General features: G+C 36.6%; 2 protein-coding genes across 4 annotated transcripts; one reads left to right on the top strand and one right to left on the bottom strand.

Moving 5' to 3' along the window:
- Positions 1 to 461: 461 nt before the first annotated feature.
- Positions 462 to 6,354, top strand: LOC132183807 (probable protein phosphatase 2C 6). Of its 3 annotated transcripts, none has more exons than XM_059597236.1 (6): positions 462 to 705; positions 1,308 to 1,385; positions 1,537 to 2,579; positions 2,701 to 3,018; positions 3,117 to 3,222; positions 5,695 to 6,354. In XM_059597236.1, exons 3-6 carry the CDS (start codon positions 1,689 to 1,691, stop codon positions 6,027 to 6,029), a joined length of 1,650 nt encoding a protein of 549 aa, XP_059453219.1. In that variant the 5' UTR covers positions 462 to 705; positions 1,308 to 1,385; positions 1,537 to 1,688; the 3' UTR covers positions 6,030 to 6,354. The 3 variants fall into 3 exon arrangements, with proteins under 3 accessions (XP_059453219.1, XP_059453221.1, XP_059453222.1); XM_059597238.1 differs by adding an exon at positions 812 to 927 and having other exon boundaries at positions 1,308 to 2,579; XM_059597239.1 differs by lacking the exon at positions 462 to 705 and adding an exon at positions 1,003 to 1,183 and having other exon boundaries at positions 1,308 to 2,579.
- Positions 6,355 to 8,500: 2,146 nt separating this feature from the next.
- Positions 8,501 to 16,633, bottom strand: LOC132183782 (aminopeptidase M1-like). Its single transcript, XM_059597199.1, has 19 exons — positions 16,289 to 16,633; positions 16,023 to 16,168; positions 15,543 to 15,645; positions 15,098 to 15,284; positions 14,922 to 15,015; positions 14,602 to 14,752; positions 14,192 to 14,296; positions 13,987 to 14,103; positions 13,763 to 13,876; positions 12,594 to 12,776; positions 12,160 to 12,442; positions 11,958 to 12,079; positions 11,782 to 11,879; positions 10,743 to 10,920; positions 10,551 to 10,662; positions 10,381 to 10,448; positions 10,193 to 10,267; positions 9,101 to 9,178; positions 8,501 to 8,930 (listed from the first exon to the last, which is right to left on the bottom strand). The coding sequence occupies exons 1-19, from the start codon at positions 16,502 to 16,504 to the stop codon at positions 8,745 to 8,747; spliced, it is 2,616 nt and encodes an 871-aa protein (XP_059453182.1). The 5' UTR covers positions 16,505 to 16,633; the 3' UTR covers positions 8,501 to 8,744.
- Between the last annotated feature and the right edge of the window lie 754 nt (positions 16,634 to 17,387).

The raw sequence follows: 17,387 nt of genomic DNA, 5'->3' as shown, positions 1-17,387 counted from the left end.
AGGGTATGTTGCTATTTTACGTTTAAAAAAAAAAAAAATTAAAGAAATAAAGAAACTAATATTCATCAAGATTATTAAAGTCGAATAATTTTTTTATCTCTTAAAAGAAGCAATTTGAACTGGTCACTAAAAACACTAGGAATTATTATAATTATTATTATTTTTGTCTTTTCAAAAAAATAAAAGAAAAGGAAAAAGAAAAAGAAAAAAGAAAGAGAAAGGAAGCTGAAATCTACTACAAAGTAATGAAATCTATCTCGCTTTCAGATTATACGAACGAAGTAGGGGCGTGAAATCCATCAAATTCAAAAGGTTTTTTTTTTTTTTTTCAATCTTGAGGTAAACCCAAAAAGCAATGTACAGTTGTAGGCGTTATGTATGGAGGAAAAGTCCCTTTCGGGGGTGGAGGATGAAAAGGGAAGGAGCATGTAAATGGGTGGAGATGCTTTAATATGCTCTTCTAGATTTGACACCTGTCCATTTCTCCCTCCCTTCTCTCCCTCACGCACCCACCACACTCCCTCCCTCTGACTTGCCTTTCTTTCTCCTTTCGCTTTTCTCTCAAATTCATTTTCTTGCATCTTAATTCTCTTTCCTCTCACTCGCTTTCTTGCTCTTCCAAGTTTCGGCACCCAACCCAGATCAACATTTACATAAAAAGTATTATCTTTTTCGTGATCACATTGAGATGTTATTTTTTTAATGGTGAGCGACCGCCCCATATGCCTTGTTTCTTGATATTTTTATTCGTTTCATCGCTTTCTGATGTTAAAAGTCCTTTTCTTTTTTCTTTTTCTTTGATGGGTGAAAGTCTCTGGAAGAGAGAAATAAGAAAGGAAGAATTTCTTGAACCAATACCATAGAGAGAGAGAGAGAGAGAAAGTGGGAGGTAAGAGAAGACTTATCAGTGTCCAGTTGACAAATTAGGTGGCGACTCCTTGTTTCGTTTCTTCTTTTACTTTCTTTTCTAGATTATTTGTCATAATTATTTGAGAGAGAGAGAGAGAGAGCTGGCTAAAGAGCAAGAGGCTGAGATGGGTTGCCTTAGATCCAGGGAACTCAAGTAATATGTGAAAAAGGGTGCTTTTCTAGGGTTTTCCTGTGATTCTTGGGACTCGGCCTTTCTTTGGTTCTTTCTCATGACCCCCCCTTTTCTCCATCTTTCTTGTGTTAGGGATAAGGGGTTGGTTTCAAATTTAATTTACTTATGTTGTCACAATTGTATTTTACTTGTTTTTTTCCTTTTGGTTTGTGTGGTGTGTGTCTCCGTTTAATGTTCTTTTCTGGTTGTTTCTCTCTCATTGTAGCTGATGGAGGTAGATAAAGAAGACTCCAGAGAAGAAGAAGTTGATAAGTTCTAGACAGGTCCATGCGATCCATTTTCGGTTAGTATTGCTATATATGGAAGTTGGGATTCACTGTTGTTGTTGACCAGATCTGACTACCCATTTCCCTTTCACCACCCTTTTTAGCTCAAACATAGAGTTACATCACCTGAAATTTGCTTCCTCTATTGGTCTAACTTGATTTTCTTAGGCATGGAAAATGAGCGGTTGAAACCCACCATTCCAATTCCAAGATTATTCTCGATTAGAAAAGAAGGTGATGGATTAGTTGAAAAATGACAGGCTGTTTGATTTTAAAGGGGTTGGAGGGTAACTTTTTGTGCTGCCTAGATAGGGATATTGATGGAGGAGATGTCTCCGGCGGTCGCAGTGCCATTTCGAGTAGGTAACTCACTCTGTGATAACCAAACCATCGCTACCCACATAGATATCACTAGACTCAAGCTAATGGCAGACAAGGGGGGTTTATTGTCTGATTCTGTTACTAAGGCTTCCACTGAGACGGTTGCTGCTGGTGTTGAGGATTTGGCTAATGAAGTTCGGATTTTGGCGGCTGCAGTGCCGAAAAAGAACAAGGGAGGAGGAGCTCTTATGTTGGATATGGTATCTCAAAATGAATGCAATTGGGTTGCTGGGGATGATGTGATAGTAGCCCCGGAAAGCGAGGAAGATGATTCATTGTCATTGGAGGGTGATCAGATTCTTGATTGCTCTTGTTCTCTTTCAGTGGCGAGTGAGAACAGTAGTTTGTGTGGAGAGGAAATCTTGGTTCTTGAGGCTTCTTCTGATGTAGGAACACAGAGTTCCATAGAAACTGGGAGGAGTTTATGCGGTGTTAATGTTGTTGCTAAGGCCTTCAATCCAGTGGAACCAAATGATGAGACAGAGATCGTGAGTGATCCTGTTGCTGTGGCTGTGAGTCTTGAGGAAGAGATTGGCGATGGCTCTGATCCAAAGCCATCTGCAGTTCTTCTTCAGTTGCCTCTGGAAAGAGCGGTGAGTGGAACATCTGGCCGCAGTGTTTTTGAGGTGGATTATGTGCCTCTTTGGGGATTTACATCTATGTGCGGAAGAAGACCTGAGATGGAAGATGCAGTTGCCGCGGTACCTCGTTTTCTGAAGATTCCTGTTCAAATGCTAATCGGTGACCGGGTACTTGATGGCATGACTAATTTCTTACCTCACCAGACTGTTCATTTCTTTGGAGTCTATGATGGCCATGGAGGCTCGCAGGTACCATTTATTTTATTTGCATCCTTGTTGGTTTTCTTCTGATTTTTTTTTCAACTACCGACTCATGCATATATGTCCTTCTGCAAAGGAATTTATTCTCATGAGGAACTTATTTGTTCAGGTTGCAAACTATTGTCGTGATCGTGTCCATATGGCTTTGGCTGAGGAGATAGAACTTGTTAAGGGAGGCCTAAGTGTTGGAAGTATCAAGGGAAGTTGCGAAGAGCAGTGGAGAAAAGCTTTCACCGATTGTTTTCTTAAGGTTGACGACGAAATTGGAGGAAAAGCTAGTCTTGAGCCTGTCGCACCAGAAACTGTTGGTTCTACTGCTGTGGTGGCCATTATTTGTTCATCACATATCATTGTAGCAAACTGTGGAGATTCAAGAGCAGTTCTATGTCGTGGGAAAGAACCTATGGCATTGTCAGTTGATCATAAAGTAATAGACCTCTTAACAGTAGTTTTACATCTTTTGTTGTAATAATTGATTATAGGCAGATATCCATTTAATATAATTTGTTGTTGATATTATCTCAGCCAAATCGAGAAGATGAATATGCAAGAATTGAGGCAGCTGGAGGCAAGGTCATTCAGTGGAATGGGCATCGTGTTTTTGGAGTTCTTGCAATGTCAAGGTCTATTGGTGTGTGCTTCTTCACCATTACTTTTTCTTATCCATTTGCATGTTTTGGACTGTGAGTTTCCCTAAAGTTGCCCCTCACCGGGAGTTTCTTTTGTCAACAGCTTTGTTATGGTCAGGTTGCTATTACGAATATTACAAGCATACATTGACCAAATTCACTTTGGGGAAAGGAATCAATGCTTCCCAGTGATTATCATGTCATGGATTATCTTTTCCATGATGATGTTAATCACTAGTTAAACTTAATACTTTATATGGTCGAATGAGATTACCAATTATGTTGCACTTGCCTGTTGGATGCCAGCCAGGAGTTCAGTTTATGAATGCATTGTGTTTTTTCTGCGTTCAAGTTGTTGCAGCAATATTTTGCACAAGTAGTTTAAGGCAGTAAAATTAAAGCATAGGTGTGTGCTGAGTTGTTATGACTTCCAGAGATTATATGTTTAAGACCCATGAATTAATTTTGTAAAATTTTTACTTAAATAAAGATGAGAAAGGAATGATCAAAGTTTATGACATTAATGTGAGACAAGTCCACCTTTCATTTTCTTCTGGTTGTTATCATTTTTACGGGGAAGGAGATAATGCATTCAGTGCAAGTCATGAAGCATGTTCTTGAGCTTTATAAGTGGTTTCTAGGGGCTTACCTTGAGGTGTAAGCTTCATAGTGGTGCCAGATTAGGATTCTGATTGGATTAGGCTGATTTCAACATAAATTGATTTGTGAGGAGAATGATGAGAAATTGAAAGGATCAGATCAGATTTAAGCAGCTTATGTAACTGGTTCACTTTAATTGTTTCACTCTGATATGAAGCAATTTTTGAGTTGTCAGTGAGAGTTCTCAATTTCCAAGAGTCTTAGAAAGTGTATGGAATATCTATTTTATCCTGATGAACCCTGTTGTGGGTTGCTTTTGATATATATGGACATTTTTCCAAATCATCTAGGATTTCAGTGAGTAAAATAGAACTTCCTAAATGGACATTATTCTGTAAGGTTGTGCTTATATGCTGGAATTCAAATTAGTGGGAATTCTAGTCTTATTAATTCAAATTTCTATTGTTTGGATGAATATATTTAAAAATTAAGAAATAAAAGTATTAGGGTAGTATAGTAGTTACGACTCTGGCAACAACATTGGCGGTGTCAGTTTAACGAGTATGGTAGGTATTAGAGTGATAACAATAAGATTTGTAAAACTCTACTTTCTTCTATGGAATTTGAACTTGAGATTTAGATACTTTAAAATCCCAAGTTCAAAATTCCTTTTTTTTTTTTTTTTTTTGAAATGACTCTTAACGTTAATCCAAACAAGAGAAATGAACACTAGAAATTCCCAAATTACAAAAGTAAAATCCCATCTTAAAATCTATCCTGCAAACACACCATTAGGAAATTCTAATAAGGGGTATTTAAAACATGGATCTGCCGTACTTTTCATAAAGGTTGTATTCTGAAGGTGGCATTGCAAAATAATGGCAATTGAGATGTTGCTTCATTTCTCTCTTTTGGAAGTTTGCATGATAAAATGGTAACATGGAAAATATTATATATAGATAACGTATATGAATTTTGTTAGTATAGGGCATCTTCATTTTGATTGATACTTTTTGTTAGTCATGTTTAGGTCAGACTTCTTCACTTTTGATTGAGAATCGGTATTCAGTGCTTAATTTATTCATAAATAAAACAAATGAAAGGAGGTTGGCTTTTCACATAAAGAAAGTTTTTTAAATTGTGTTCATTGACTTTTGAAAATGGCAGTACTTTGAGGCATCCCAAAATATAATAGAGGACTAAGAATATAGGATTGAGGGAGTATTTGTTTTTAATTTCTAGAAATCAAGTCGTCTGTGTTAATTATGTTGGAGACTTTGACATCCTGGGGAAACCAAGTGAGTGAATGTCTTCTTCTCTAGTATTTGAAATATTTCTATTGTGGTTCTGTTGATAACGAAACAAAGTCTTATTTCTCACAGGTATCTTTAGATTTTGTCGAATGACCCTAGATATTCAATTGTAACAGTGCCAATGCTGTCTCAATATATGCCATAAATTTCCATTCCAGTGACTTGAAAACCACAATGGATTGATCATATTTTCTAAGGGACATCGATACTTTTCCAAAATCGAACTTCATATTTTTCTTGTGCAAAAAAATGCAGGGAAGCTTAGTGGTTCTGTTTGGTTGTTCTGTTGTTACTGTCTTAAAACTGTCTATTCTTCTTCGTTGGAGTCATGTAACTCCTATCATTTGTGCATTACTATGTCCAAAAAATGATAATTTCAATCAGCAGTATAAGACATTATAATGTTTTCCTATTATGTCAACTTGTCATGTTATGTGCATTCATTTTACTTGTAGCAGACATATGTAAGGAATTCCATACTACTTGGACTCCACTAATAATAATAATACAACCAGTTTATTTTGTGGAAAATATTTTGTTTGACTTGCTTGTGGATTTCAGGTGACCGATATTTGAAACCATGGATAATTCCGGAACCAGAGGTGCGGTTTCTTCCACGGACAAAAGACGACGAATGCCTTATTTTAGCGAGTGATGGGTTATGGGATGTCATGACAAATGAAGAGGTGTGTGACCTGGCTCGGAAAAGAATACTCCTCTGGCACAAAAAGAATGGTGTTACACTTCCCACTATCAGGGGTGAGGGAATTGATCCTGCAGCTCAAGCGGCAGCAGAATTCCTCTCGAATCGCGCTATTCAAAAAGGAAGCAAGGACAACATCACTGTGATTGTGGTGGATTTGAAAGCTCAAAGGAAATTCAAAAGCAAAACATGATGGTTCGTTCCTTCATCCTCCTCCTCCTCCTCCTATTAGCTATTCACTCCATGATTGTACGGTGTAAAATATGATGATCCAATATAGTTTTTGCCCACTTAGTTTTTCACCTGGGCGAATACCAGTCTGTATTTACTATAGAACAACAACATCCACCATTCTAGAACTCTTGGTTGTTTCCAGTCTTGTTGTAAACCATGCTGAGTTCTGGCTATGTAAATCTTAGCAGCTTTGTTGTAGGACAGTTCCATGTTTTTAGCATTTTCTGCTAAATTGTATTCATTGATACCTCCGAGTTAAAAGGCTCTGTGAGGTATTTACTTCTTATTGTTTTTCAACCGCGGGGTACTTTTTTAAAAAATAAAAATAAAAAAAATACCAAATTCGGAAATAGCTTTGAGTTTTGGTCTCCTTCCCAGAGATTTATGCCTAATGCTTTTGCTTGGACTTTCTGCTTATTTTACTTTCTTCTCTAAACTAGGTGAATTTTGTGAAGTATAAAACACACGACTTAGGAAACATAACAGAATGAGTAGGACCCTTGTAGTCTGTAGAGCCACTTTATAAATGTTAATTGACGTGAGCCAGCAGAGCCACCCATCCAAAAAGGGCAGCTTAGTTGTGTCTACTCAGATTCAAAAGGAATCCGCTTTTGGGTCAACAGGGTTCATGATTGTTGAAATAATTTGGGATCAAACTTGGAACCATTTATTTGCCTCGTCTCCTTTGCATTTTAGGAGTCGATCAAACTATATACGGTAACACAGCTTGGTGCAAAACGACCGAGTTTTTTTTTTTTTTTTGTTGGTGTTTGGGTATGTGGACCTCATATCCGGTCCATCAACCCAAACAGCGCCATACTCAATGCCCATGATTCTCAGCATGAGGCGTGGGAATTTAAGTTATATTTCTCATACGTTAGGAAGAAGATTCTCTCATTTTTTTAAATATATAAAATGTTCTTAATACAAAGTAAGAAATCAATATAAAAATAATAATAATAAAGCTATATGACTTAAATTTGTTTAACTCACTAACTAAATGTGATTGAACGTAATAGGATCCTCTTTATTTCATGGTCAAGATTTAAAGTTTGTGTATCTAATGGTATACATGATACATTATTTAATTTTATTAAAAGAACGTGTCTATTGACATTATGTACACCAGTAGATGCACAAAACTTCAAATAAATGTTATTTATTTCATTGCTTGAACTTTGAAACTTAAATGAGGTGGGCACGTTGTGAACATTAAAGTGAAAGTCAATGGCCTAGCCATGTATTAAACACCCTCTTTCGTAGTGTTTCATTAATCTTTTTAAGAGGGATTTTTGGTATTTTGATTGAAAAAATATGTTGATGTGATACAATGGTAAAGATAGTTTCGAATTTTTCGCATGAAAATTGAGAAAAATTGTTTGTTAATGTTTTGACTTTTTTTTGGATAAAAAAGAGAGGAAAAGTTTCTATCAATTTTTTTAAAAAAAACAAGATTTCAGACGTCAATGATTAAACATATTTCGCTAGCATCTTACTCATGCACACCTAAAGCTGGTAATTTTTTACACGACCCACGAACGCGACACAAAATTATAGGATTAGAGTTTGGCATAAACGGGTTGACCCACTTGATCCATTTAATAAACAGGTTATAAACAGGTTGACTCGCTTAACCCGCTTATGAAATTATATATAGATTTTAATATAATAAATATATGTTGAAATAGGTCAATATATCACGTTTGGGTCAAAACGAATTAAACATGTTGTGTCGGGTTATATCAAATGGGTTAAACATGTTGCATTTAGGTCTAAATGGCTCAAACGGGTTGACCCATTTGTGACTCATTTATTAAACAGGTCAAGCAGGTCGTGTTGGTTAACTTAGGGTCATGTTTGGGTGAATGATCTAACTCGTTTAACTAAATAGGTTGGGTTCAAGTTTACCCTTATTGGGTTGGCAAGTCGGCCAAAACCCGACCCACCAACCACTGCAACAGTGTCATCACGTGGAGGAGAACTAGAGCTCTTAGGAGGAAACAACATGAAAAGAGCGACTAAAAGAGTTAGGCCAATAAGTTGCAACTCTTATTGTCCGCCAATAAGAGCTATATATTGTACTTCTCGTAGGGAATTGGCATTCTTTTAGTTGCAAAGTTGGAAATGCCCCCTCTAAGAGAGGAGGCTCCTGCTGAGCAGTGGATTAAATACTATCCATTGGCTTCCTTCATGCTTAAAAGAAAACATTTTTAACGGTGGCTAATTTTGGGAAACATATGCGCTAACACCAAATATGTGATGTAAACTTCCATGACAAAAAAGGAAAAAGAAGGAAAAAAACAACCCTTTCATCCATGCAAGACAAAAACCATAAGAAAAATTCAACTTCAGAAGATAAATATAATCAATAGACAAATGGTTGCTTATGTCCCTGATTCATTATTTTAAAATATGGAAGAAGAAGAAGAATTGCGGAAACTTTCTGTATTTGCATTAATGACTGAGATTAAAAGAGTTCAGTATTTATACAATGAACTAATACACTGAAAATAGATTAACTAATCTGTAACTAATCTATTAACTGAATAACAAACTCAACGATCCAATCTTTCAGATCATCTTCATATTTTGCAAGTGATAAACACTTCTTAAATCCAGCTCATATTTTAACTGCCAACTTATAAACTGTAAAAAAAGCCCAAATAAGTGTCACTTAGTACTTTCTGTATGCCACCTCCTTCACTGCGTTGGCAAGATGTTCCTCATTCTGAATACTCTGAACCCAATTTGCATTAATGTGGACTCGCTCAATGCTCTGCTTCAGGGTTCTAGCAATTGACTGCTTAGAACGGCTTGCGAAAAACTCCTCTATTTCTTTGGCCTTCTCGAATGAAGCAAACTGGAGGAGAGGGAGAACCGAACAAGAAAAGAAAAACTGATGAGCATATCAATAACTAGTTCTATTTGACTTTGCATTCTGCATAACATTTGCAATTGAGATACAAAAGACAAAAATTGATACTTATGGAATTAACAACAGAAGAGAGAGGGAGGGAGGGAGAGACAAACCGGTGAGACAATTGCACTGATGAAGCGAGTCATTAGAAATCCAGCTCCCCAGGTTTTTGACATATACTCCCACTTATCCTGTATTATGATCATATTTAAAAGGGATAAAAAACCCGCATTAGATAAAAAAAAAATTGGTATTTTGTCCATCCCTCAGTGGTCTCTTCAAATCAACCCTGTAAGAGATTATAGGTATGCTGAACACAATAAGAGACTAAAAGGGGCTCATTGCCACAGAAAACCAAAATAAGTTTCCCTTTCCTTCATGTTATACACAGATTTCAGAAACAAAAAACTAAAAACAGAATTGCTATACACTAGCATCATGGAATTTTTGAACAACAATTGGGGCAACTTCAGTTGGTTTCCTTGATTGACGGCTCAATATTAAGTAAACTTGTACTTGTGTTTCAACTTGCAATTCTGATATAGATGTCGCCTGACTTTATATTTCCAATATAAAAAGTGAGATATTCTGAAATCTAAGCTCCTACAAGATATTGTCCTCAGTCCACCTTAAGCATGTACGTCCTCAGATTCGCTTGCTACTTTCACAAGACCAGATCTCATCTCTCACTGGAACTCACTTATTTGATTCCCATCAATCATATTGAATTTCACAACTACTGAATCCTTAAATCCCCAAAAACGTAGACAACTTAGGCATTTCTAGCAGTTCTTCTAAAAACTGGTCTTAGTATGGAAAAGGTCTAAGCTCAACAAATTACCTTTTTATTTATCAAACACATTGTTTCTTCTTTTGTGCGGGGAGGGGGAGAATGGGATTGTGAAGCTATTCTAATTTTTCCTAGCATACCATACAGAACATAAAAGCACACCGCCCCTCCATTCTAGTATCCCTATATTTTCCTTTTTATCAGCAACAAATGCATGAGATGCACCACAATGCCTGTTATTCTTCCAGGAAAAAAGGTGAGTACCCTGTCCCTTGTATTTACTTAAATCTAACATGCAAGACCTCAGACCAGTCTCTTTTTAAGTATCACACAAATATAGTGCATGTGCACGAATGTTGGTAATGCTTCACCCGCAATATGCTTTTTCCTTTTAACATTACTAATCAAGTATTACCTTCAGCCATGTCCAAGCTGTTTCACGTCCTTCAATACTAACAGCAAGTCCAAAAACAGCATCTTGGCTACGAACCTAGATAAAATGGGAAATAAAGTCCGCATCAGCATCCCGAGCTCCATCAGACCATAATTTATCAACTTGTATGAAAAACTTTTGATCCCAGAAATTATATAAAACTCAGATACCTCAGAAGACACCAAAAAGTTGAGAACTTCAAGAATTATGTTGGGATCTGAACAAGATGCTAATGAACCTACAAGCACCAAAAAAAAAAAAAAAAAAAAAAAAAAGGCATGATTCCAATATCCTAGAGAGATTTGGATGGTCTTGCATCATTTTAATTATATGTTATTACCTAGAATGCGAGTTTTCTCCTGGCTATCAGTCTCTCTGTAAACTCTCAACAGAGATTCATAATCCAATCTGTTTGAGGTGCTGACTCTCTGCATTACACCCTTGTATGCTGCCTGCAAGCCCAGTCCATAAACATCCATAGGAATTGTAAATGGAGAAATACGAGAAATTGACCAATGTCTCCTTCACCAACCTTTCTTATGTCAGGAGGGAGAAGTGATGTATTTCTGTCATCTAAGAAAGCATGAAAACGCCTACTTGCTTCATTTAGTGTCAGATCATCTCCAAACACAGCAAGGGCAGTCAAAATCTCTCCTCTCAACATTGCATCTAAATGACTCTCCCCTTGCTTAGGCTCCCAACCAAGCTTCCTGCAAAGAAATTCAAACATAAAAGAAAAATAAATAGAAGAATGAAATCAAAAGAAAGCAAATCTTGCTCAACGGAAGCTTTTTGAGTGCTTATTGTATGGGTCAGCGATACACACTGGGTTCCTATTCGCTTGTAAGGTATGATATAAATTGATGGTATGCAACCATCATCTCAAAGACTCTTTCCGCCCTAACTTTTCTGACATTCTAGAACCTTCCTCAGCTAGTTCTGTACAAATTGCATTAGTGACTTCAAAGGAGACTTTTATTGACTATAATCAACAGTATGTATGACAAACTTTCTCTTGACAATGTATCAGTAAAGTATCTTCAAATGTGAGAGATGAACATGCATATACAAATTGCCTGATGTGAGAAATATCTACATACTAGATCCTAGGCTAAAAATCTGACAGCTTATCCCAACAAAACTTGAAAAGGGAATTGAAACAATCTTTAGGTGAACATAATTGTGTGTTTTTTTATTTGGTCCGTTTTTCTCCGTTAAAGATGTCTTTATTCATGTGTAAGAAATAAAACATTTTTTTATAAGTAATTGAGATATCATTAAAAGCATAAGCCACCCTAGGTACACAGAGTATACAAGAGAAGCCACCTAACAAGTAAGAGGAAAAAAAGAAGAAAATCATGATAACTAATCACCAAAGAAAAAACAAAGGCAGCTGTCCAAATGTTTAAGAAATAAATCATAAAGAGAGCATTATTCCCAATCAAATGGAATATAATCGACTTCATATAGACCACTTAATGTCAAAAAAACAGTATACTAAGCAAACCCAATGGCTTATAAAACACAAACCATTGTTGGAGTTTCAATTACCGAATTATAAAATAACTTACTCTGCAGAATACTGAAAAAGGCTAATAAAAAATCGGTTAATGTCATCCAGTAACTCGGGGGCCGCATCAGCTACGATTCTTGCAACTTTATAACTTATCTGTGAATAGAGGCACCATAATTAGGACTAAGAGCATAACGGAAATAAACTTAGACAAAATATGGATGTGAACATTACACTAATCAAATTAGACAACACAGTATACTCAAGTTCCTCCCTGTAAACAACCATCAAGGTTAGCAATGATGTCAAAGGCTGCTGGCGTGCCATACAAAGGGCAAATGAGTCATCTAGAATGCCTGTTAAAGGAAGATATTGTTAAGTTCTCTTTTCTTCCATCAATGGGATAAAGCAGGTATGAGTCAAATATCCAAATTACCAAATCTGTCTGTTGCAGATAAGTATTTTCTCTCTATTGCACATCTGAGTCTACCTGCAAGGTCCTCGTCATATTTCACCCTATAGAAACCAGCCTGGTCAACATTGAGTTTCATCCAAGCAGATGCTGAACCGCTTCTATCACTAAGGAATTCCTTAATGTCAAGAGTTTCAGACATTGTTTGCAGTAAAAAATTCTTGCACACATCGTATGAGCCACAGCACAATGTTATTGGCACAATCCACTGCTCATCCTCATGGGAACCACTTGATAGAAATTGAGACTGCCATTATCACATTTAATGTTAGAGCTCAGAGAGTTCTCAAAAATATTATTATTAACTGAAATATTACAAAATAAGACAGCTGACTTTGCATCCGAGTTCTGATATACGTTATCGATAAAATAGGTGAATGACATAAGACAAAAGAAACCTGCTCAAACACCAATTTCTGATCTTTGAATTTGACAGAGACAACTGGGTATCCCTTTTGCTTTGTCCATGAATTCATTAGCTTGTTCACAGGCTCACCAGATTCCTCCTCAAGGGCAGCCCATAAATCTTCTGTCTTCGCATTTGAGTAAGCATATTTTTTTATATATGAAGCAAGTGACCTCTGATTACATAAGCAAATCAGAAAAACAAAAAAATAAAAAGAGCAAAAACAGTAAACTAAAAGCAGGAAATAAAACTTATAAATGCAAGGAAAAAAAAGAAAGTAATTGACACAATTACAATAGAAATATTTCCCAAATGAGCAAGCCCTATTATGCTTCTAAATTTCTTTACCAGAATAACGACCAGATCTAAAAAACCATCTCTGCACTGCCCTTATATTTCCTTACCAAAGCATATGGAAGATAAAAGTACTATACTTCGTTAGTTTCATACACAGAATTGATCCCTTATTTGAAAGCATTGACATTATCTTACCTTTTTGTTTTCTTTTTGATATGTAACGAACATCGTCTTACCCTTCTGATATGGATATTCATAGTAATGATATCCAGAATCAACAACCATCACACTCAACTCCATTATGCTTTAAACCAATAAATCCATAAACCATCATTTGAACAATCAATCCCATAAATCACAGAAGATGATTGGTTGACACAGATGGAACTGAAAAATAACAAACCTAAACAGCATTTATTTGAATAATACTTGGCAGCCAGGAATGACACTGGCAGCTAATCTAGCTGAAGCTAAGTCACCAGATATCAACTAGATATAATTTCGAGTTATTTCTATATATATAGTAACACCTCTATTTCTTCTATTTTCTAAGTAGAATTTGACTACTTAATGGTTATCTCAACCTCCTTCATAAAATAAATTCTACAAACCCACATCACCATCCAACTATTTTCTGAACAAAATGTCTCTGATCTTTTCAGAACTCAAAATAAGAAGATTCCTATTGCCTACTCTTATATGTCTGGAAGACTTCATTTTTTTAAGGTTTCCTATGACATAAGTTTCATGTGAATTTGGTATGGAGAAAGAGAAACAAAAAGAGAAAAACAAAGTCTCTTCAATCATAAGAAATACTTTAACTTGTACAAGAAACACATACAAGTAACAAACCTAATGACCTACCTGAAAGGGTTCAGCACCAAGATAGCTTTGCAGCATCCGAATAACAGATGCACCTTTACTGTAACTTATTGCGTCAAAAATTTCATCAATCTCACCTGCATGATTTACCTCCACCTAAAAGAAATATGCTTAAATTCACCTATAGTCAAAAAAGTAATGATACTGATTCGGTGATTCCTTATGGCTGATTATACCCAGGAAAAGAAAATAGCCATGCAAATTACCTCAATGGGATGGGACTCTGCAAGGCCATCCAGTCTAAGACCGCCTGTAGATTCATCAACAAACTGAGTCCATATTTTCCATTCTGGGAACAAGCTATCAGTTGCTAAATAGCTAATCTGTACAAATATAATAACAGATACATAATCTCCAAGCACGTGGTCATTAGGTATGGTAATATAAAGAGACATGACCAATGCAATATACCCATGTTGCAAACCCCTCATTCAGCCACAAATGAGTCCACCATTCCATCGTTACAAGATTGCCAAACCACTGGTGTGCCAGTTCATGAGCTATGACAGTAGCAACCTTTTTAGCAGCCAAAAATAACAATTAAACATTCTGTGGGGTGTTATTGAAACAACAGCTCCATATTAAATTAGTCAAACTAAATTCTAACAAAGAGAGAAACATTCAAAATATGCACAATGCTCGAATAATTCTATTCATCACCCTATTATCCCCTTCCTACCCCATCCCCCAAAACTGATGTGGCATGATCCCCATGGCATTTGGGTATGGGGATTGGTATTCTGGTTGGGGTGACCATGTCACATCAGCTTTGAGGGGATTGGAGAGGGATAATGGGGTGAGTATAGCATTACCCACATTACCCTCTGCTTATTGGCAGCCGCAGAATGCTGATCGTCATAGAGCAAAGCTATTTCATGGTATGTAACTAAACCATAATTCTCCATGGCCCCAGAAAAATCAGGGATTGCAACCATATCCAATTTAGGTAGAGCGTAAGGCACGGAAAAGTATCTGTACATTTTATCATGGTTAGTTTGAATTCCAGATAATGCAGCATAAGTACAAAAATGGAACTAACCGATAACCAGTAATCACATTCCAGTGTCCAATTAAACATAGTCTTTAGCTAATGCTTTGACTAGTGCTCAACAATTTTGCAGTAATTGACAGGACAACTTACTCTTTGTAGAATTCAAGTGTTCCGAGAGCAACAGTCAATGCAAATTTCCCTTGATTTGCCTTACCAACCTGACAGTATACTCGAACTTTGACCCCTGTATACAGATGTAAGATTACACTATCAAGAACAAGGGCTGTACTGCCATAAGAAACAATGGGCACAGTGTTTGATTTTACCATCAGATGTACAATCTTCCACATAATCAAACAAACCAACAACCACTGCCACCAAATATGTAGACATTAATGGTGATTCCTGATATGAAACTGTCTTCAGATGCCCATCCACTTTTTCTTCAACAATTGGCATGTTGGAAAGAGCTACTAGTTCAGATGGCACATCCAATGTGATTTTGAATGTAGCCTGCATTGGGAAGAAGAGCCAAATTAGCTTTTGTTTGCATTCATTTGTAACACAATCAGGCATTTCTACTTTCAGTCCCAAAATTATTTAGCCACAACAATCGAAGCAAGCATTATGAAGTGGGATGGGAGTTAAGATTTGATTTCAGCATAAGATGCAAAGACCATCAAAAAAAAGAAAAAAAAGCATAAGATGCAAAGAAGTACAAGAGCTTAAATCAACACACAGAGAGAGAGAGAGAGAGAGAGATTACAACACCTTGCAAGCAGGTTCATCCCAACACGGAAAGCATCGCCTAGCATCAGCCGGTTCAAACTGCGTAACTGCCATATTCTTCTTCTCACCATTATGCTCATATGTACTGAAAGAAAATAAAATAACTCAAATATATACACACATAATTAATAAAATTGTCATCATCACAACCGTATCCCAACACTACTTGTCACCACCAAATCCTTCCTTTTTAGCACACATTATTTTCTTACCAAATGCACTATAAAAGGTAGCATAGAAATGATTCCAGACTTCAATGGTTGTATTTATCAAAAAACTCTAATTAAATTCCGTTCTTATATCAGTCCCGCTTAAAGCTTCGGTGCTAATACTTCAACTCTGAGATTTTAAGTTCTTTCAAACAGAAGCTAACAAACAGAGGAAATAGATTATTGTATCAAGCTTAAAAAAACTCTATTCATTTAATCTTCTCATCAACAAATATAACACATTAAATTCTACCTTCTGTAGAACCCCTTCATTTTGTCGTTCAAAGGTCCTTCAAACCCGATATGGAGAACTCCGATCCCAATCGGAAGTGTCTCCGCGAACTCCAAAACCAAAATCTCGTCTGCTTCAACCAAATCAATTTTTGAAGGCTCCAACACCTGCCCAAAATATGATTCATTCATTAAGCATCAACGGCAGTACGGTTGGATGCCTCGGGGAAAAAAAAATCAAATCAAATCAAAACTCAGTCTCGCTTAAAAAGGTACCATAGGGGATACCTTAGAAAAGCCTCGGTTGGCGAACGAAACGGAGCCGGTAACGAGAGAGAGGTCGGCGGCATTGAGGACGATGAAGTTGGTATCGGCGACGATGTCGAGGTCAACGGCGACAGAGCCGGCGAACTTGCAGGCGGAGAGGTCCGGTTTGAGGCGTAAGTCGTAGCGTTTCGGGACGGCGAATTTTGGGAGGCGAGGTTGGCCTTTGAACTGCTCCATAGTCGCACTACTGTGTTTCTCTGGTTTTACTATAAGCAGGGTAGAAATAAGTGAGAGTGTTAGATTCTACTTCTACAGAGTTAACGAAACAAAGGAAACTAAGAGATTTTAACTACTTCTAAGAACAATTGAGAGCCAAAACGTCTGAATAATTCTCATTAGCAAGCCTTGGCCTTTTATACAAGTAAAACAACTAAAATGAGCCAAGATGTAGACAATTACTACTGGACCGTTACAACCAACTAACTAAGAAAAGCCCACGTCACTTAACCACATTTCAACCAACCCATCTAACAGAATCCAGCCCATCATGCGGCAAGGCATCCGCCTATTTAATAAACGGTTATAGGACTATATAAAATTGGGATAACAGTTATTTAACGGTCAATACAAAGACGAATGTGCCGTAAAAAGAGATTAAATGGGAAATGAGTAAAAAAAATGAGAGAGAGAGAGAGAGATTTTGGAGTAATGCTAGAGTCTTTCTATAGTACTCCTAGAATCATCTCAAATGTGATGTGATTTTTAAAATTACCGTTAATTTTGAGATGTAATTTATTGACTTTTGATCTATTTGTGATTTTAAAAGACATATCACATTTGAGATGACTCTAGAAAGACTATAGGAAGACTTATAACATTAGTCGATATTTTGTCTCCTACTTCTTCCACCAATGAAGCGTCGAGTGAATACAAAAATTGGATTACCTGTAAAATGCCACGCCTTTTGTAAAAACTCTCAAAGTTTAAAAACTCTCACTTTGATGTATAGATATTTTGATTTTTGCCAATCACCCCCATCCGTTAAGATTTTATGTGAAATTAGCACATAACACGCGCTATGCGTGATTCTTCATTATAATTTAATTTCAAAACTTAAATG

The sequence above is a fragment of the Corylus avellana genome, chromosome ca6 (genome assembly GCF_901000735.1).
Source record: "Corylus avellana chromosome ca6, CavTom2PMs-1.0".
In the NCBI taxonomy this organism is placed as follows: domain Eukaryota; kingdom Viridiplantae; phylum Streptophyta; class Magnoliopsida; order Fagales; family Betulaceae; genus Corylus; species Corylus avellana.
The sequence above is the reverse complement of the archived record's forward strand: the minus strand, read 5'-3'. Positions and strand labels throughout refer to the sequence as shown.